General features: G+C 43.6%; 1 protein-coding gene across 1 annotated transcript in view; it reads right to left on the bottom strand.

Annotated features, from left to right (window-relative positions):
* Positions 1–21804, bottom strand: part of SKAP2 (src kinase associated phosphoprotein 2) — a 277254-nt gene that overhangs the window by 50158 nt on the left and 205292 nt on the right. The window contains exons 10-11 of the mRNA XM_044295336.1: positions 12521–12604; positions 3840–3949 (exon numbers count right to left, since the gene is read on the bottom strand). Coding sequence (XP_044151271.1) covers positions 3840–3949; positions 12521–12604 — 194 coding nt within the window. The remainder of the gene's footprint in view (positions 1–3839; positions 3950–12520; positions 12605–21804) is intronic.

Here is a 21804-nt window from a genome sequence, read left to right as displayed (position 1 = left end):
GGTAGAACCGCAGTGGACACCCCTGTGCCAAGACAATTCTCCGAACAAAACTCTCCCCAACCAATAATTTGTCTTGCATGCCAATCAATAATTGGATTATGTTTTGTCAGCCAAGGTAAACCTAGGACTAAAGGAGCAGGCAAATTCCTCATGACAAAACAAGAAATAAGCTCTACATGTGAATCACCCAATCTCAACTGAATATTATGTGCAATATGAGTGAGACTCCTTTGAGAAAGAGGTGAAGAATCTATTGCAAACACCGAAATCTCTCTTCCCAAAGTGCACGTACTTAGACCCAGATTTTGAATGAAAAAAAAAGTCAATAAGGTTTAGCCCAGCACCACAGTCAATGAATACCTCAACAAAGAATTTTCTTGAGTCTAGCGCCACCATGGCTGGAAGGAGAAAACGAGAATTACAGGGAGCTTGCATATTTGCTTGTTCCGCTACTCCATTCACGCTACCAAGAGTCAGGACGGTTTCTTTTTCTTTCATATCATCACATGATTTAACAAAAGGACAAGCAAAAACAAGATGGTCACTTTTACCACAGAAGTAACATAATTTATGTAATCTCCTAAAGTTTCTCCTACCAGAACGAAAAGATATCTGACCCAACTGCATGGGTTCCTCCCCTACCCCAGAGTTATAAGTAATATCACCCTGGGCAGCAGGTGAGACAAAACCACATGCAGAAGGGATCCCTTGCACGGAGGGACCCTTACACCTCTCTCTGATACGTCTATCCAACCGTATAGCCAAAGACACTGCATTCTCTAGAGTATCTGGGTACTCATGAAAAGCCAGGGCATCTTTCAACCTTTCAGATAACCCCTGACAAAACTGACTACGTAACGCGGGGTCGTTCCACCCTGACTCAGTAGCCCATCTCCTAAACTCTATGCAGTAACCCTCTGCAGTATGTTTACCCTGTAGTAAGTTACGCAATTTAGATTCCGCCATCGAGACCCGATCTGGGTCATCGTAAATCAATCCCAGGACTTTGAAAAATTCCTCCACCGACCGGAGGGCCAGAGAACCGGGCGGCAGAGAAAAAGCCCAGGATTGTGCGTCCCCTTTAAGCAGAGACATAATGATAACCCTCTGATTTTCATCACCTGACGAAAATGGACGCAGTCGAAAATACAATTTGCATGACTCTTTAAAGCGGATTAAATCATCCGCACCCCCTGTAAATTTCTCGGGAAGAGCGACTTTAGGCTCCCCACCAATTTGACCTGCACCTGATGCCAGAACCCTCTGACACTGTGTGACCGAACTACGCAGATCCGCAACCTCTAGGGATAATCCCTGCATGCGGTCAACCAGTGCATCAATTGACGCCATCACAAAACTGCTGAGTAATGGCAGTCACAGTATGGCGGGTTATAATGTCACGGCGGACAGGAACTCAGATACACAGACAACCAAATACTCAAGTGTCTAGGCTAGATGCTGGGGACAGGTCACCTCCTAGCACATCCCTGACTTCTCTCACTATGCTGCTAAGCCCACATTCAGACCTTGATGGTAGGAATGAAGTGTCCTCGTGCCTGGACTGCAAACACCCTAGAATCCCTGAGATGGTGAAAGGGGGGAAGGGGCAGAAGACACACAAATAGCCTAGACCGCAAACAACACAAACAGAAATCAAACTTATCTGAGCTGGAACAGACAATCCTTCCTTCCTTGAAACCAAGGCCAGACTAAAATCTATAACCCGCACGGCCCTCTGGGATTGAAGGCAATTTAAACCAATGACCCCACCCAGAGCACCTGAAGGACGGCAGATCCAGCATGATTCCAAAACAAACAAAAGGTTAGACACGTGCTGCCAATCTGACAGACCTCCGCACACTGTCTGAGCAGGGCATGACAATGCCTTTCACTATCACCATGGAGTTGGCAATACGATGGTTAATAGCCCGTGATCTCGTTTACAGCTGGACAAGACTTTTTATCACACCATGGAAGGTCCCAGAGGGCCAGAGCAAAGAGGTAGAAGATATTAGCTGTTGTGCACCTGCCATCAGAGGGTGCCAGAGCTCTTGCACTAGCATATGCCAGTCCGGCAACCCAAAGATCCTGTTGCATAAAAGGCAGTAAAAAGCAGCAAGAAAGAAAAAGTAAATGAGCCCAGAGCCTAGGGTAATAGACTGCCCTATATTCTCACATTGTTTAGTTTAGTTTTCTATGCTGTTGGTCTGCCGTATAGACTCTACCCTAAATGGACTTTCTTCACCTTACACCTTGCACCTCCCTTCTCTTCCCAGGCAAAAGAAAAAAAATGAAGTTGTGTTAAGTTAAAGCATCATGCCCAGAGAAAAGACTCTGAAGAGACTTCGACATATCTAAGCCACTCTGAAATGTTTACCTATCCTGTTAAGTGTGATACTCAGGGTATGGACTTTAACATACCTAAGCTCCCTGTGTCTTTTTACATTTTAGAAGAAGTCATGGACTATTTTATTTTTATTTTTTATAGTAGCAATGGACTATTTTTCCACTTAAAGTGGACTTTACCCTTCCATAGAGAATGACACCCTATATCATCACTCTATGTGAAGATATTGTCATCCCAGATCCTATCTGCTGTGAACTGAAAGCCTAGATGTACTGTCTATTATGCATGTGCCTTAACCTAATTCTTGCAGGAACAAGACAAGAGGAAGGAGCTAGCCTGTCCTGTGTCTTGTCTGTATGCATGCTGAATTGCAGGGGATCTATGTGTCAATACATCGGGCTGGCTTGTCTCACAATAAGGAGGGGTGCAGTACACCAGAGGAGTACTACAAAGGGTTAACTTAAGCTTAGAGGGTTTATGCAACGTTATTGACTTAAATGTTGTGATTTATTGTATTCTATGTGCACTTAGTAGTAAGGCATAGGCAACCAAACAGTTAACAAATTAGCAGACTGTTTAGGTTACCAGGGTGATGGACCAGGTCTATTACCTGGTGAGGTTCAGGAGTATAGTCTAAAGAAAGCTACAAGAAGGATGTGTGTGGGAGAGTTCCTGCAGACCAGGGCCTAGCTCACAGAACCTCAGTCTCTGAGGCTGCAGCGTCCAAAAAAGCAAATTCACTACCAGAGTACTCCTGAGAGAAGGTCTCTGCATCTGCCCTGCTGCCTTGCACCCTGTCAACTATTCAACATGAGGTACACCCCATCTACCACCATGCAGGAGCCCCAATACCCTGGTATGCCCCGAGGGAAGAAAGGGTACACCCGGGTCGTCACTGGGCAGCCCTAGGGACTGACACAGTGGAGATTGTCACCATGAACTGTGAGTATTACTAACACCCTCAGAGCCACAACTACCACTCCCATCTTCCTTGCTCACCCCAGCGACTCTCTGCAAAAGCAGTAAATTGCAGTGCACAGGGGCACCATGTGGATAGGAAATGTGTGTGGTGCTGTGATCTTAGTTGACCTCTTTAGTGGAAATAATAATAATTCCTAATCAGAATCATCAACTTGAAAAGGGAAAGATGAAAATAATATGCGTATTATCAGTAGGTCGTGGAGGGCATCCTATAATTATTGTCCATTATACTGGCCCTTCACAGGATCCTTGCCAGCCCCTTAGGCATTTGTAAACATACTTTTAAGTTCATTCCTGTTATTAGGTTATGTTTTCAAATGTGATTGTATTAGAATGACAATGTCATTTATTACTGTGTGTGTAAAGACAATTTGTGTGAGAGATTAAAAGATGTAATTCTGGGTAGCACATTGAGTACTGCTGGCAATGCCAAGTATATACTCATGTAATCTGCCAAACAATTGAAGTCCCAACCGGGTTCTCAGCATAAAAGTACAGTTGTGTAACTTACCCTATTGAGAATATATATGACGTCACCGTGCTTAAAGGACAATTCATCAGGATGGTTCCCTGTGCAGTCCCATAGGCCTCTGTAGTAATTTGTATAGTCGGTCTCTTTTCCTATTGAAACAAACAACCATGAGAGAAAGTGTTCCCACTCAGGTGATGCTGTCACTGTATGGATCTGTACTATATTGAATAAATGAACACACAATATTTTCAACTTCGATGCTGGATTCATCTTTTCATTCCTACAAAGATACAACTCACCCTGTACCTCACATGGAACCAGAGATCTCCCCATTCATTGCTCTAATTGTTCTGCTACATTTATTTCAGGCTGGCAGCTCAGGGGGTGTGTTCTTTCTCAGGGGGTGTGTCCGTTCTGCTGCATCTCTCCCTATCACAGCTAAGGGGGGTGTGTCTTTTCTGCTGCAGCACTCTCCCTGTAACTGTCAGAGCTTCTAACAGGCAATATGGCTAGCGGCAGTTGAAGATCTAAACTGAGTATGGGCGACCACCTCAGTGAGTTGGACAGAGTAATAAGGAACAGAAAAAAACAGCAGGTGGCGCTATACAGATCCATTTTATTGAATAGCTCAGTGGCAATACCAATTTTTTTTTTACATAAAATGATAAAAATATTCAGATCCAGGTGCTGGTTTGAAAAATTTTGAATATTTTTGTGGCACAATTCATTTACCATTTTTGCTACTATTTTTGAGCACATCATATGTAAGAACAACAGATAGCCAACATTCCTTCACAGGCCCAGTCGTACTATTGCACAGTGATGAGTGTTAGAACTGCAGTACACCTCAATAACTGATTGACTACTTATTGCTCAACCTGCAGGATAATGTATGGATCTCCTCATGCTTGCCATCTTTGGCCAAAATAAGAAGGTAGATTGAAAATCAAGTAATGTAAATCTAATATAAAATGGAACTAAAGGAGTTAACTTAAAAGTAGGAGAGGGGCATTAATTATACAAAAAGAATAACTTTCTGGTGCCAAATATTTTGACAAGATACCATGTGTTTGACAATGGCAATCTGCATGTAAATTGCATCATTTGATTTTGATGGAAGCATAAACACAGTTGAGACTTTACCGCCAATCTAAGGTTGTTAGAAGATCTTTAAACAGCAGGCCCGGTGGATTCCATAGCACTTTATAACCCACATTTACATATCATTAGCAAGTTGTGTGCATAATGCATAGATCAGGAATAAATTAAGTCAAATCGACTTAGTATGCTAAAAAACATTTTATAGACAGGTTTACGGAATGAGCGATATTGATAACTGAACACTCAGAGAAAGTAGAACACTTAGCGATAAATCCTCAGAGTTCCTCCACGTGACAGAGTTGTACCAATAAATTGCTAATTGCACAATGTCAAGGAAAACCTGCAACTTGCTCCAGAATTACTTCTAATGCTAAGTCACTGACAAGCTCGACAAATTCTTAATAGGAGTGGTGGAATTTCATGATCTTGCAAAAATGCGTTGCACCTTGTGGGTAATTAATTTCTGTTATATTTCCGAACCGCAAGAGAGACCATGTAATAGCTTCAGGATATAGAACAACTAATGATGAGAGTGTTTGTAGGTTTCTGCAGCTTCCACTGATTTCTGCATAGAGGTGATGACACATTTAAAGCCATGTCACTGGTGGCAATGTGGGCTGTGACGTTGGTGGAGGTCCTAGTTGCCTTTCTCTGGCTGCAGCAATCTATGGTTTGGTGGCATAACTAATTTCCTTTGTACATTTTATTTACTGTATTTTTCGCCCTATAAGACGCACCGGCCCATAAGACACACCTATGTTTTTGAGGAGGAAAATAAGAAAAAAAATATTTTTAACCAAAAGGTGTGCCTTTGGTGGGTTTGAACTAATGGCGGTCTGTGCATGACACTATTATGGGGGATCTGTGGGTGATGCACTGTTATGGGGTGGGGGATTTGTGGATGGCACTGTTATGTGGGGGATCTGTGGATGGCACTGTTATGGGGGGAGCTGTGTGTAACGGTCAGCAGAGGAAGAGACCGTAGAGCAGGACTCAAGTACAGTGCAGCAGACAAGGAGGCTGAAGCAGAAACCGGCTTTATTAAAAGAGAACTCTAACTGCCGGAAAAGCAGATTTACAGTATGAACAGCTTGAGAATTCACAATAATGATAATGGAAATTTGCATAAAGAACACAAATGAATCACAAACACAAGTACAGAAAATGGCAGGCTACTCTCTTCTAGGTAGTCCTATCTGTCCCCGCTACCCGGGGTGCACCTCTACGGTGCACTAAACTAAATCCTATTCCACTATGTCCTAGCTCAGATTAGCATCAGTGCACTCACAGTTCTGTGTCCGGCACATACAGGCAGATACAGTCTGGGTCCTGATCTGGTTGCTTGCTTGCTTGCTTGCCTCAGCGTGGCTCAGCTCTGGCAGGGGTGATGCTGCAAGCCTTACTTTGTAGTCTCTGTAACTCTGGTTAGAGATAATCAGCAGCTCAGGACGTATAATCAGGCAGGGCCTGGAATTCACTCACAAGCCCCTCTGGTAAGTGCCTTACACTGCAGCAGTCTCTCTTCTGCACCAGGAAACATCAGCTCAGTCAGAGAGCAAACACACTCTAATGTCCCAGATACTGTGTCACAGCAGGCAGGGAGAAATCACTCTAATCTTCCCTGTGGATCTCCCTCTCAGTGCACAGCGTCCTTCTTCCTGTGTACTCAGACACCTTCAGCCCAGGCTCTCTGCTCAGCCCGGGAAAAACCCTTAACTCCTTATCCTCTGGAAACAACCCCTCTCACTGTCCTACTCAGCCACAGTGGCCTCTGGTGGCTGGAGGGAAACATGACAGTCTGATATATATATATGTGTTGGAAATGTTGCTGGATGATCAGGGCTGCCTCTTACATGTGGATGGCATTATGATGGGGGGATCTGTGGATGGCATTATGATGGTGGGGGATCTGTGGATGGCATTATGATGGTGGGGGGGATCTGTGGATGGCACTGTTATTGGGTAGTGGATCTGTGGATGACACTGCTATATGTGTCATCCACAGATCCCCCCCATAACAGTCCCATCCACAGATTCCCCCACATCATAATGCCACCCACAGAGCCCCTCATCATAATTCCATCCACAGATCCCCCATCATAATGCCATCCACAGATACCCCCCACCATCATAATGCCATCCACAGACCCCCCCCCCTCATTATCTCATCCATAGATCCCTAAGGAGGGGCTGTAGTAGGCGGGGAGAGCGACAGGCAGTGCGCTCCCCATCTGTACAGTACTTACCGGTACATGTCACACTCCGTCTCCTGTAGTAAGCGCTAGCAGGCAGGCCGGGCTACAGGCGGCTGTAACTCACTAAGGTCACGTGCCTGCTCCACCTACTTTATGAATGAAGTAGGCGGAGCAGGCAATTGACCTCAGTGAGTTACGGCCGCCTGTAGCCCGGCCTGCCTGCTAGCGCTTACTACAGGAGACGGAGTGTGACATGTACCGGTAAGTACGGTACAGATGGGGAGCAGGGGGGGCGCAGTTTAGATATTATGATTAACACTAGGTATAATACAGTACATACTGAGCGGCGGGCCAGAGTACAGTGCCTGCACTGCCCGCCGCTCTTCCCGCCTACTACAGACCCTCCTCACTAATACATCGAAATCTGCGATGCAAATTGTCAGCATGCGCCCTATAAGACGCAGGGGCACTTTTCCCCCACTTTTGGGGGGGGGGGAAAGTGCGTCTTATGGGGTGAAAAATACTAATGAGATTTTAGGATCAGGAGACAAAAGCAGAATAAACTGGAATATATATCTAGTTTTGACATTTACCTAACCAATGGGGAGCCCAACTTGTTCGTTCTAACTGTTGCGGATCTTGCTGTGGAAATGGGGCTGATTTGAGGCAGAAATCACCCTTTGCATTACAAAAGGTGGAAGCCGCAATGAAAATCTACAGCATAAAATAACAAGATGTAGATTTAAACTGTGCACCACAGGTCATTTTTTTCTGCAGCATTCTCTCATTTAGTTTGCTGGTACTGTAAAGTGCTAGAGATTTGCCGCACGTAGGATTCGCCATTTCAGGTGAAACATATTGAGCCAATATGGCTCACCTGAAACAGCGAATCTTACAGTGCGGTTTTCAGCGCATTTGTGACCAGTGGATGAATCATTAAACCATGTGCATCCGGCACAAGGGTAGACACATAGAATAAGTTGTGTATAGCACTTTAGGAAATTTTTACCTATTTTAACTCCTAAACAGGTAAAGATAGGTCAAAACGGAAGCTTCCAGTGTGTTTCTGAATAAATTCTAGCCAAGACTGATATATCACACATTCCAATTGAAAAACCTAAGCTGAATTCAATATGGCAGATTTCAAAATGACAGATAAAAACGTTTCCTCCACCAAATAATGCAACCTCCCTCCCAATTAATACTTTTGCACATTGGAAGTCAATTTTCTACAAATTACACCAGTTAAAATAATGTGTCCAGACTTTTGCCTCACCCTCTACATAATATATATAGAAAGATATTACCAGACCTGTGTTTCTATGAATTTACTGTAATCTTTAGGGATTATTCCAATGGTGCAGACAAACTGTGTTTTTCACTGGGCTCACCAACGACAGCCCTTCCCTAATATCATGACCTTATTCTTAGTATAGGTCAATATTGGTGGGTGTCTGACACAATGGCTGTTCTCTGCAGTTGCCAACACTGGAACTATAACTTTGATCTGAGCAGGAAGTGTAGTACTCCAGACCTGGGGTTACTACAAATTGTCTATTGTTATGTATTTTACTGTTCCAGAAAACAAAGAATGGCAAAGGTTGGCAGAAACAGGGTAACCACCCTGTTCCTACCCTCTTAGTAGGAGTGGGTTGGTCCTGCTACTTATTAAGAGGGGAAGTTGCTGAGAAGTTACAGAGGGGAGCGGAAGCAATTTTCAGTGCTCCTGCTCCAGTTACAGATTTCTCCAGAGAACACTACTCCAAATTGTCCTCAAGTAAAGCTTTGAGATTCCAGGCAGCAGAGTGACCTGCTACATCTCCATCTACAGACACTGCTGTAAGGTAAGGGACTACAGTCAAGCCACCCATCACCAAACAACCACTAGACCAGTATTACCTAAGTGCTGGATTACCACCAACCAACCTGCCTTCATATGCTTGCTGGTGCCAGAAAAGAGTTGCACTTGAAGCCTTCTGCTTCTATTTCAAGTTCTACTTTGCACTTAGTAAAAAAGATTGTTACATTTAACTGTGGCCTTATTCTTCAGTACTATAATTCCACTGCACCGATTCCCAGGGAGCAACGGTCTGAGGGAGTACATCGTAACACAACACTTCAACAGATCCACTACCACTCCTATCCTTTAAACCGGCTCCTCAGGGGTTCGCTGCAGAAGCATAGCTACATTCAAAGTCTAGTGCCTTACCTGGGTTACTGCATCTCAGAATGAGAGCTGAGTTGCAGTAACCTATAACAGCCATTACACCGAGAATTGCGCTGCCTGCTCCATTAAATGTGCTAGTTTTAGCGCCACCAGCAGCAGAGAAGAGCTAATCATTGGAGAACCACTGTCGATGAGATATTCATGACCTATCCTGAGGAGAGGTCATCAATAATCAGAGCCCGGAAAACCCCTTTAAGTGAGTAGATTAGAAAATGACTTTGTAGTGACTGACACCGAACAGAAAGCAGAACTTACATACCTTGTTAGTTTACACAATTTTTTAGTAGACATTTTTAGTGCCTTGAAGTGGTGACACACAATATGATGTGCTTGCTTCCTTTCTGCAAAACACAAAGAGAGCCTAAGCACTCATGGTAAACCTGTTTTTGCTTTCCTGTGCGGGCCCTGAAATCAGCCTTTTGTTTCCTGTCCACATGTCACACGAGGAAAAGAATGAAAAGGAACTTCCTGATCATGGTCTCCTTGTCCACCCTTCTCCTGACAGCAGGAGAGGAGTGATGTATAGGGCACGTACAGCTGAGAGGGCGACCCAGACTACATTTCCTTACAGGACACAGTTAAGATACGGCCACTATGCTTTTGCTTTTGCAGAGGTGCTAAGTCCAGATAAGAAACACATCTTCTGCTGGACGGCGTTGTGTAATCTGTCTGTATTATTAAAAGTACAGTGCCCTTGAGTTCAGGAATATGCATTGTTTTAGGGAAGCTTCAAGTGCCTGATATGACATGGTCATCTGTACCATTCTGTATTTGCTATAAATCTCTCTATATAAGGCTGTTTTATCACATAATATCACACCCGGCCCTAATGGAGCTTACAATTAAATTTCCCTAAGTAATGCAATTAGAAGTGAATTATTTTGAAACTAGTAAAAAGGCCAGGTTCACACAGAGAGGGTTAGGCCAATAGTTGGGCTATATCATGGTTCCATAAAGAAAACAGAGTAGCTATGTTGAGCCCTGACATTTTATTTCTAGGAAGCAAGCTGATATCATAGGTATACAGGTATCATAGGAATGGATGTCTGACTGCCTTCTTCCCGCATGGAGCATGCTGATGTTTATAATACGATGTCAGTACGATTTCCTTTAGGCTAGAGCCACAACTAGACTTTTTGTACTGCTATGTAAAGTTTGCAGTGTACAAAGAACACATTAAGTTGCATGCAATCCTGTGGACTACAGCTGTGGAGCCTTAGCCTAATGGAGTGTGCAGAGGCTAGTGGCTCCATTCATCAGGACCTGGTACCTTACATCACCCTGTAAAGCTTTTATCTTTTAGATATAGAACTTTGTTCTTCTAAGGCTGGGGCCCATGGCCACCACTGCTCCCCGGTTGCCAGTGGGCATGCCTGCTGGAATGCTTACCACTCATGCCGCTCCAACAGTCCATGCCCATCAGTGTCTCGCTGCCCTGTCCAAACCTCATTGGCCAGCGATCTGCTCTTCAGCTTTAATGTCACTTTCTGTTTGTAACAGACATCTGCTTCCTCTGGCTCTTAAAGGGCTAGCATACACAGCCTAGTCCGCCCAGCCTATGGATAGCATCCCTGGAATATTTAAGACACCCTTGCCTTGCGGGAGGGTGCCTGAGTAATAAGTTCTAGTTGCTAGTTTCCTGCGGAGGTGTGCTACTCTTCGGTTTGTCTGCCTTTACCCCAACCCTAGCCTGACCCTTTACTGCCTGATCTGACCACTGCATGTTCCTCATATACCATGTGCCGCCCACTCTAACCTTTGGACTGTTTACTGGATTGCATAAATGCTGACTGTACCAACCTCGGCTTGTCCCTGACTATGGTTTTGTCTGATCCCTCGGTGCTCTGCACCAATGTCTCTTGACTCCCTTGGGTCAGCGCCACTGAACAAAGAGCACTCCAAGAGGTAATGGCCTGATGGTTCCTCTGCAGCGGAGTCCAGATCCCTGTATAAGTTTTAGAAAGTGAAGATCGGAGGGCCACTTAGGGACACCGGTGCAAACTTAGCCTTGAGCCAGCCATATATTTGATTACTAGTCAACCTTAATGTGCATGGTGGCCTCCTGACTTTTTTCTGATGGCAGGGGTAGGAAGGATCACACAGTTGGATTTAAACATGTTGGATCCTTTTGTTCATGGGAAAATAGGCCTCCAGAGATGCCTGGCAGTGGTTTACTCCCCTTTCCTGATCCAAGTGTGCATGTCTATGTATAGTTTGGAAGAAACAGCTGTTAGCCAATTAAGCACTAGACCAACACCTATTTAATGTTTATGGCCGACTTGTCTTGTGAAAATTGGTTGCGGTGTTCCAGAGGAAAAAAAGTACTTTTTATTTTTAATGCACATATCAAGCAGTTTCTAGTGCTGGCCATGAACCTTAGTGCACTGAATATTTTCCACACGAGCAGCACAATGCCAAGACGGAATTCCAAGACCTTAGTATTAATGATAACCATTGCGCAAATATGTCTCTATTTTTTTGTGGTAGGCGTATGGTGATTAACACTTGGATACCATACTCCAGCTCAACTTCCCTGCATCGAGACTTCTGCGCTCCTCTAATTTCTATTCATCTGCTGTAGTCGTTGGTCTTCTCTTTTTTTTTCCGATTCGATTGCTTTTTGCTATAATCATATGCAATGAAGATATGCATGGCCAACATTTAAACAGGCTGCAGATCAATTAGTGGTCTTAGGTTTATCTGATTTTTATCAAAGAAGACAGAACTGTGGGTCGATTGTCAGAGCTTGTGTCAAGTTGACCTTTTCACAAACGTCTACATTGCCAGTCCCCTGGGTTACTTGTTGTCCCCTGTCAGCCTCTGAATGGCAGAAGTCTGTTCTGTTGGAGCACAAAGTATACACAGATGTCTATATTACATTCTCATAGGTGTGACAGCGACTGCATGTTGTATCTATAAACTGTCCTTTAGCCGTGACACTTCCTCAATGATGATAAGCTAATTTATGCAAGCAAATCTCCTTTGTGCAGAAATGAAAGCTAATTGAGTCATTACCAAGTAATTCAGGAAGGAATGCCTTGTATAAACCGGCTTACTTTAGAAATCCTCCTCAAGTGTGTTTTGTGAATCCTAAATGGACGGAAGAAGCTTTAGGTGCCACTCAGCCTCCAAAACAGACAACTTTTACAGACGTGAATAAATTACACCTAGACCAATTAACGCTACATTGTAATTACCTGGAGCATTGCTTGAAAGAGCTGGGCTTATGGTCTTCAGAGGCTTCGGTATCTCAGGTACGTTCAAGGAATCGTTACTTTCCTCTGAAACAAAAGAGCAGATTGTTTAGGTTATTGCAAGCGTGTGATAATCTCATTGTTAGACACATAATGCGAGTCAATAAAATCCAAGAAAATGGACAATAGAAAAAGTGGTCATAGATGGTAATAGCCCATCCCTGGAACAATAAGCTGTGTGGTGATTGTTGGTGGAGTTCAATACATTGCTTCCTCCGCAGCGATCTATACAAAGGAGGGGAAGTGGGCAAGACAACAGGTAATAGTAGAAACAGCTGCAATGCAAACATTTTCACAACGGCCTGCCAATATGACTTAATCTGTTCCTCTCATGGTGACAGATTGGTTGGCTTTCCTTGTCCCATCAATCTTTGGCCTTGCTCATGAAATTGTCAGCGAGATTGACAACTTTCAAAAATGAAAACCACAGAGTCCTTTCACGTGGCCTCAAGGAGGCAAAGTCTCTGGTCACTTAGAATCAATAAGCTGCAGATAATTGTGATAGGCCTTCATTGCTCCACAGCATGTCAGACTAAGGTAGACACTCAACACAGGAATGTAACTGAATTGTCTATCACTCCATTGCTCCACATTACACTTCGTAGATTTAAAGAGGACCTGTCACCTCTCCTGCCATGTCTGTTAGTCTGTTAACTACTTGCATTCTGCATGTAGTAACAACTGAGGAGCATCTGGTATTATGACTCTATGTTGTGTCATTCCTTTGCTGTCCCTTCTATAAATGTAAGAATTGCCAGAAGTATACCATAAAGGTCCAACAGTACTAGTAATAGACAATTTAGTATGAACCACCCCGGAAAAAAAATACAAATGCTGCTTCCAGGTGCGGACTGTGAACTTAAATTGGCCCTTGAAAAAAAACCTAAAAGTGGCCCGATGTTGTAGATCTAAGTAGACAAAAGGCTGTGCAACACATGTAGGCAGGAACAACAGAAGTAGGCGGGGCCAGCAATACCATAGTGCAGAACAAAATACCACCCCAGCAGAACCAAATACCACACTGAAGCAGAAAATACCACCTCCGTCCTGTGCCACAGTAGGAAACTATCATCATCCTCAGAACAGCAATACAGTTGAATTAAGGAGGGCACCTGCACTGCTGGCCAGGTGCGTAATTGCCTGATTCTCCTACATTAACTAATGCTGCGAGCATCAGATCTTTATGCGGAGGCCTTGGGCAGCCCCGTGGGCGTAGGCCAACCGGGAAATTTCCCTGTGTGGTCTATGGTCAGTCTGCCCTTGAAATGAATGGGAGGCTGCTTTGAGTCATTTTTTTTATGCTGATTCTGATGTGGAAAATGCGTAGAAATCAGCAGCAATAACTCTGGGCTCTTGCAATTATTCTTTCCACCTTGATGTTAATAAATTAAATATGCTACATGGTACATGTTACATGCAATCTGTGTCATTAGCAGACTGTGGGCATCTTAGCGCTCTTAACGAATACATATAGAATACAACCTAGATTCATTCTGGGAGATTTCTATCAATGACTCATTTACATTGATTTACAAAGCCCCATGTAGACGCACAGACATAAAGTAGTTTTTATTATAATAAATGCTAGTTTACGGGCCTTATAGATTTATGTGTGTACATATGTGTCTATGAGTATGTGGGTCTCTATGCTCTTTTTTAACATTAACCAAAACCAGTTCTGCCATGTAAGACGCTCCATCAAACTGCACAGATGGCTCTGGGGTTTTCATTAGATAGTTACCATGGAAATCATACAGAAAATCTGGAAGATTCGTACAAATAAGCAGCTTGTATTTACATGGCTCTCATCTGCAATGTGGAACTTGTCAGCAAACGAACTTACTATTCCAAACACACGCAACAAAACCAATCGGACAGGCGGCTGCAAAGAATGGACTGATGACAGGTGAGTAGTACACACTTCTACACTGTCCACACCATCCTTTTACTCTTACAGATGCCGCATATCTCATATTTTTCGCACCTGCCTGTAGGACCCACTCAGGTTTTGGAGAAGGGAAATAAAAAAATTTAATGTCATCAGATCTCGGATCAGACCACCAGACACCCCAGTGTTAATCAGACCTCAGCTCACAGGCACAATCAGACCCCCAATATTAATTAGACCCCCAATTTTGATAAGACCTCAGCTCAGACACCTTTTGTTAATTAGACCTCAGCTGAAACCCCCAAAAAGAACTCAGATTAGACCCCAATGGTAATCAGACCCCAAATGCAGGTCACAGCACAGCGTTTGGCACCAGCACACAAAGAGAAGGGAGTAGATGTATTCACCACTCCCTTGTCCTAGTGTACTAATGAGTGCTTCCATAATGAAAGCGCTCAGGAGAATTCACCCTATAAGACGCACTGGGGTGAAATAGTGCATGTTATAGGGCAAAAGATACGGTATATATACTGCCTTGAGCCCTCTCATACCACTTTTCCCAGCATAGTTAAACCCTTTCCCGCCCTCTACTTGCGTGTTTTACATGCCGTGGAGAGACTGAGCTACAGTGCACCGTACTGGTGCTGCTGGTCCTACCAGCCTCTAGGAGTGACTCAATCACTGCCATGAAGATCTTCTTTCTTGTGTCCCACATCAGTGTTTCCCACCAGAAGGTGGTTTATCGCTCTCATTAAGAGAAACAAAATAAGAGTCTTGCAGGTATGATACCCTTTAATGGCTAACAAAAACAAAAGCAATTATGTTACAAGCTTTCTAGACAACTTAGGTCTCAGGCATCTACTCATTCCTCTTCTAAAAGTTCTGGAGCATATGCAGCCATGACCAGCATCTTCCCTGCACTGCCACAGCTAGCCGCTGGCTGACCTATTATATCAGGGGGGCAGAGCTTGATATTATGGATGATTTGCCTGGATTGTCTATTAAAATTCAGGACAATATCAGCAACTTCAGAACAATTAGTAACTATGATATAAATGAGAAAAAAACAAATGCAATCGCACTCTGCAACCAGCACTCTGCCCTGCCTCTATGCTGGATGTTGAATGAGGCATTAGTGTACATTTTGGCCAAAGCGTAATAAGCCACTCACCACGTCAAGGTCGCCTCTATGAGTGGTCCCTAACACTAGTTCCTACCTGTTATGGGCCATGACAGCCACACCAAGTCCAGGGAGCGCAGGTACAGCATGCACGCCAGGCACACTCTGCTTTTAACCCCGTCCGGTGCCATAACAGCTTCCATCGGATCCAGGGATGCTTTGGCCAAAATGTACACTAATGCCTCATTCAACATCCAGCATAGAGGCAGGGCAGAGTGCTGGTTGCAGAGTGCGATTGCATTTGTGTTTTTGCGTTTGTATGTGTATTTCACCATAGCAATGTGCACCTGCATACAGGGTTGTGCTGACTGAACCCCCCACATTTTTTTCTTTGTAGTATATATTGGAGGCGTGGCGATCTCCAAGCAGTCATGCACACCTGACCAGTTAGTCTGCCCTGGAGGCTGGTTTTAAAGTCAGTATAAAACTGAGCCTGCTTTTATAGCACCTACCAGTAGCCATTTGGCTCCAGGAGAAGTATATAGTGGGCTCAGCATGCATGTTGGTACTTGCATCCCTGGATCCGATGGAAGCTGTTATGGCACCGGACGGGGTTAAAAGCAGAGTGTGCCTGGTGTGCATGCTGTACCTGAGCTCCCTGGACTTTGTGTGGCTGTCATGGCCCATAACAGGTAGGAACTATTGTTAGGGACCACTCATAGAGGCGACCTGGATGTGGTGAGTGGCTTATTACGCTTTGGCCAAAATGTACACTAATGCCTCATTCAACATCCAGCATAGAGGCAGGGCAGAGTGCTGGTTGCAGAGTGCGATTGCATTTGTATGTGTATTTTGCCATAGCAATGTGCACCTGCATACAGGGTTGTGCTGACTAAACCCCCCACATTTTTTTCTTTGTATGATATAAATGAGGGTTATGCCATGAAACAAATGCATATGAAAAGTCCCAAAAGGCAATTAGCCACTATTTTAAACCACTTTGCACTTGTCTGTGACCGCTCACTACCATTAATAATCTGTGCTACTGTGGGCAGGCTGCTGGGTCATTTTCAATTTTTTTTTCTGTGTACAACTCCCCAAAACCCTGTCATTTACTCTATTGCAAGAATTCTTATGAGAGGACCTTTTAAAGTCAGTCTTGCAGGAGTCTGTGTTATAATTTATCAAATGTCACACATTGAGGGACATTTACAAAGCTCTTTATGCCATTATTGTGATGGGAAAAAAATAGCAAAATATGGCACATAAGTGTACTATAATTTGTGACTTTTTTAATCTTCTCGCCACTTTAGAAAAAGGGATGGGGCTTCATGGGAGGGGCTTAGCATGGCCCACCGGATTTACTATAACTTGCGCCAGAAACTTAAATTTTAGCTGAAGTCTAGGCCAGTCCCTGGTGACATGTACCCTTTAAGAGGCATCTGCCTCTTAATAAATTAGGTGCATCTCACACGAGCACAGGGAGATCAAGGCTAGTGTATGGGAATGCCACTCTTGATAAATGTCCCTCAATGTTTAATAAATTTGTTGCATCTTTAAAGGGAACCTGTCACTGGGATTTTGGGTATAGAGCTGAGGACATAGCTCTGTGTGCTTTTATTGTGTATAAAAACCGATTTGATACATATGCAAATTAACCTGAGATGAGTCACAACTTGAAAATACACTTTTATGTTAATTTGCATATATATCAAATCGTTTTTTTTTTACACAATAAAAGTACACAGAGCTATGGGGACTGGATATTGCGGATGTGCTAGTGGCCATCTAGCAACCCATGTCCTCAGCTCTATACCCAAAATCCCGGTGACTGGTTCCCTTTAAATCTAACACTTCTATCTGGGGATATCACTATACTTTCTACACCACCCTTTTACTGGACTAAGATTTTAACAATTATTTCGGCTACTTAATAAGTTGCAGTTAATAAATATGGCATCTATCACAATGATCAACCCTGTAAAACCAGGCATCCTGCCTAGTACGGTTGATCATGGTGTCTAAAATGAGCTTTTTTTCTCTGCAATCAATGTTACCGATACAGAGAAATTCTTTCTTTTAGTTATATGTAAATTAGGTGCTTGGAGCACTAAGAGGCCAGCCTAGGCCCTCAGAACACTGCTTCACCAACACCTTTGCCTGTTGCCACTCCCCCTCCCAGAGATACTCGGAGCACCAGGGGGCTGGTCTAGCCCGTCAGAGAACCACTTCACCTCTGCCTCTCCTTATTGACACTCTCCCTCCCAGTGAGATTGACAGAGTCAGGCATCCTCACTGCTGCAATACCTGGTCCTGAAATCTTGTGCATGCATTCCATGGTCGTATGGTTTGACCATGACACGGTTGCCGTGCACACTGGTTGCCGGGGGCACCGAGTAGTTTTCGGTTTGCACGTGCACATTCCCTTGAAGTTGTGTCTCCCTGCTGTGTGGTGTGCGTGGGGTTAATATCCTGACTTGGTTAAATCAGGGTGTGTTTGTTTTTTATTTTAATTTTTTTTTACGGAGTGGGGAGGAAGTAACAGGATCAGCGTCAGTGCAAGCAAGTTTCTTAAAGACTGCTGCCAACTCCCGGAACCACCAAGAAACCAGGCAGCCAGCCACCTTAGAGCTCAGAGAGACCACACTGAACACTGTGTCCACCTCAGACCCAGTTCACACAAGGTCGATGCCAGCAAGCATTCCCCACCAGCACACAGCCAGTACACCACAGGAATGCAGCCAGCACACAACACAAGCACCTGAACCACTGAGAAATGGACGAGGAGAAATGCAAACACAAGTGACGGTTCACACCTACTGCAACCAACAGTCACAGGGAACCACACTGTTAACAGCGTCTAACCTTTCACCCTCCCTCCGGAGGATAAGCATGTGCGCCAGAAAAACAGCAGGCGACACATGATGGGCCCTCTTCCGAAGGCCCGATGGAGACTCCAGTTTGTCTGTTTCCTTGAGGAACCGGTTGTCTCCTATCCCTGACCTCTATGCTAGGGACCGTTAGGGTCAGTAGGATCTAGGTTCGTGTGTATGAGCCTTCCCACCTTTAGGGGGCGCTCATACAATCAGGAGATCAGGGTCAGGATTAGGGCGGCTATAGAAGGTGACACTCTCCCTATCCCTGTTTTGTGGCCTAGTATCAGTTTCCATTATGTGGTGGAGGGTTTCCCCCACTCCCCACCGTGACAATGCATCAGAAGCAGTACCATTGGCGAATGTGCAGTGAAGAATGAGGGACAACTGTTCTGAGATCTTCACTGCACCGCTACATACACAAAATTTCAGATCCAGGCATTGGAGCACTTAGGATGCCTGGCCCTATAAATTTTACAGGGTTAGTTGCAACAGGCAAAGGTGTTGGTGAAGCAGTGTTCTGAGGGCCTAGGCTGGCCTCTTAGTGCTCCAAGCACCTAATTTACATATAACTAAAAGTAAGATTTTCTCTGCACCGGTAATACCAATTGCAGAGAAAAAGTGCTCATTCTAGTCACCATGGTCGACCCTAGCAGGCAGTATGCCTGGTTAAATAGGGTTGAACATGGTGAGAGAAGCTCTTTAAATCAACTCAACAGGCAAACCACATTCCCATCCACTTTGAAAAATAAGAGAAAGTAATGTAAAAATGCAAAATGTTACCATTTTTTTCACAAATAAACACAAAAGTCATGACTTTTAGGAGCCAAAATTCAGGAGTGCGGGGCTTGTTAAATTCCCCCATTATATGCCTTTTACTCCTTCATCTTCAGCATCAAACACCAGTCAATCTTTACTCACTCTGGTTGCTGTAAATATGGTGTCCAGTAAGGTCCCAGTTAGTCATCTTCCCACTCTGGCAGCTGTAAGTGTAATCCCCATATATAAGTACTGTATGCATAGTTCCCATTTACCTCTATTAGAGTTAAGACAACAGAGTGCCAACCCATTGACTATTTCTGTAACTCTGGCCAGCCACTGCCTGTGCTTGCTGTGGGTTATTCCCATCTCAGCCATAAAAAAGCCAAGATGGGACAAGTAGTCACAACCCCTTTAAGAATTCAGACATTGACATAGAGTTAGCTATGATTTTAAGAATGCACTGAAATGACATAAACCTGAAAGAAATAGGGATTTCCTCAAGGATTTGCCCACAGCAGCACTGCATGTCATGGCTACATCATCTAATCACAGGGTTATTATTCCAATGTGACATAGTGTCCTGCTCCAGCAAATGGGCAATTACTTATAATGCTGTAAGAAACAACTGGATGAAAAATCTCTTTAAGGGCTTCTTTAAACATAAAAACCCAATAAAAAATACATGCATTTTTGTTGCATAAGTTTCTTATGTCTTTTTTGTGCGTTTTTTCTCTTCACGTGTTTGAAATACATTTTTCAAGGCCTTTTCCATCTCCTCTGTCTATATAAAAACACAAGAAATAATACCATTGCTTCAACATACTGCTTTAAAAAAATAAAATAAAAAAAAGCCACATGGGTGAAATAAAATACACCCAAACTGGGAAAAAAACTGCAAGCAAAAAAAAAAAAAAGGTGTCCTGCATTTCAAAATTCCTTCACAAACTATCCTCAGTTGACTTTTCTTTCCTGAAAAAAATGCACCAAAAAGCATGTTACCTGTTAAAAAATGCAGCAAGAGGCATTTATTAAGACTGACATTCCCATACACTAGTTTTTATTCAGATGCCTCTTAAATTACTGAAAATAGTGCATTAAAACATAGATGCAAACATTATATATGGACTAAGCCCTCACTCTGATATGATAAACTCAAAGACTCTCAGCCAATATATTTTGATCAAAACACATCTGTGCCCGCCTACTCAGAGCCAAGGTGGTCTCAGTCAGGCAGGCCCTACTCTAAACCTACCTCTGCCATATGGGCATCTACATTCAGGAGAGCAGACACTGCACATATAGTGTGCTGGATCCTGTTACCTCCATGTGCAATCCAGCAGTCAATAAGGAGGAGGAGCCCATACCACTAAATGTGACACCTAATCAAGGTCGCCTGTGGGATAGGCAGAGCAAAAGTGGCTCTGCGCTGGCGGTGGTTTCTCCGAAGTTATGTAAAGGCGTCACCCTCTACATAACTCCGGCGGATCCACTGCCAATTCTAAATCCATGGCACCACGCCCACTTTTTTAGACCTGGCATGAGCAAAGAAACTTCACAGATTATGACACATAGAACATTTGCGCCGCAGTCTGCGCCAGAAATATGCCTAATGTAGACTTATTTCTGTTGGTAAATAACCCCCTTCGTTTTTTTCAATCCCATCAGTATAAAGGCTACTCTCATCTGCAAAAATGGACAGGAATAGGACTTGCGGTGAGATTCTCGGATGTATGAATAGCTCCATTGAATTGTATGTTTTAAAAACAGATAGCATACAGAATTATGCATGAGCCATAAACAGTGCAACAATTCCTAATAAGCGAGAACTCCACATTTATAATTCTAATGCAAATATTTAGTGTAAAGAATAATATTTCACATTTATGGATTCATATAGTAAACACTAGATCTACATGAAGACATAAATGTGAGTAGCCAGGATTAAGATTTCTAGGTAGATGGCTTTGTTTAAGGAAGTACTTCTTCCACACACCTATGTAGAGTATGAATTATAGGATGATATTTCCTTCCTATTATTATCCTATCATATGCACTAACTAAATATTTATTTCCAGTAGGGTATTGCACAGAAGCTGTGTTTTTAATATGTACAGCAGAGGCATGCCAGTAATTTGTATGCATTGTAAAATAAAAAAAATTACACATACGAGGGGCAGCTGTCATGCCGTCCTGTGAGTGATCTGAAAAGATCTGTCAGACTTGCTGCATGTGAATCTATCTGACATATTGCTTTGTTGTGGCTTTGGGCAGGATCCAAAACCCTCACAGGTTCTGCTCATCAGTTAGTTAGTGATTAGTGGTGAACGAACATCTGCCGGGACGGTTTGCTAACGCGATCGTGCGAACGCGATCAAATGTTCGTGAACCGCAAGTTCGCAGCGGGTCCCATTTATTTTAATGGGAGGCGAACCTAAAAAACCTTCAGCTCATATTTGCAGCCAAGAAATAATTACTAGAAGTGCACAAATAGTCCCACAACATGGACAGTGACATACCAGATGTAGTATTCGAATTTGCAATCTCCATTCATAATTTTTTTTCAACGCGAGATATCGGCAATATA

This window comes from Bufo gargarizans, chromosome 5, assembly GCF_014858855.1.
Source record: "Bufo gargarizans isolate SCDJY-AF-19 chromosome 5, ASM1485885v1, whole genome shotgun sequence".
Classification (NCBI taxonomy): Eukaryota; Metazoa; Chordata; class Amphibia; order Anura; family Bufonidae; genus Bufo; species Bufo gargarizans.
This window is presented reverse-complemented; position numbering and strand designations above follow the sequence as displayed.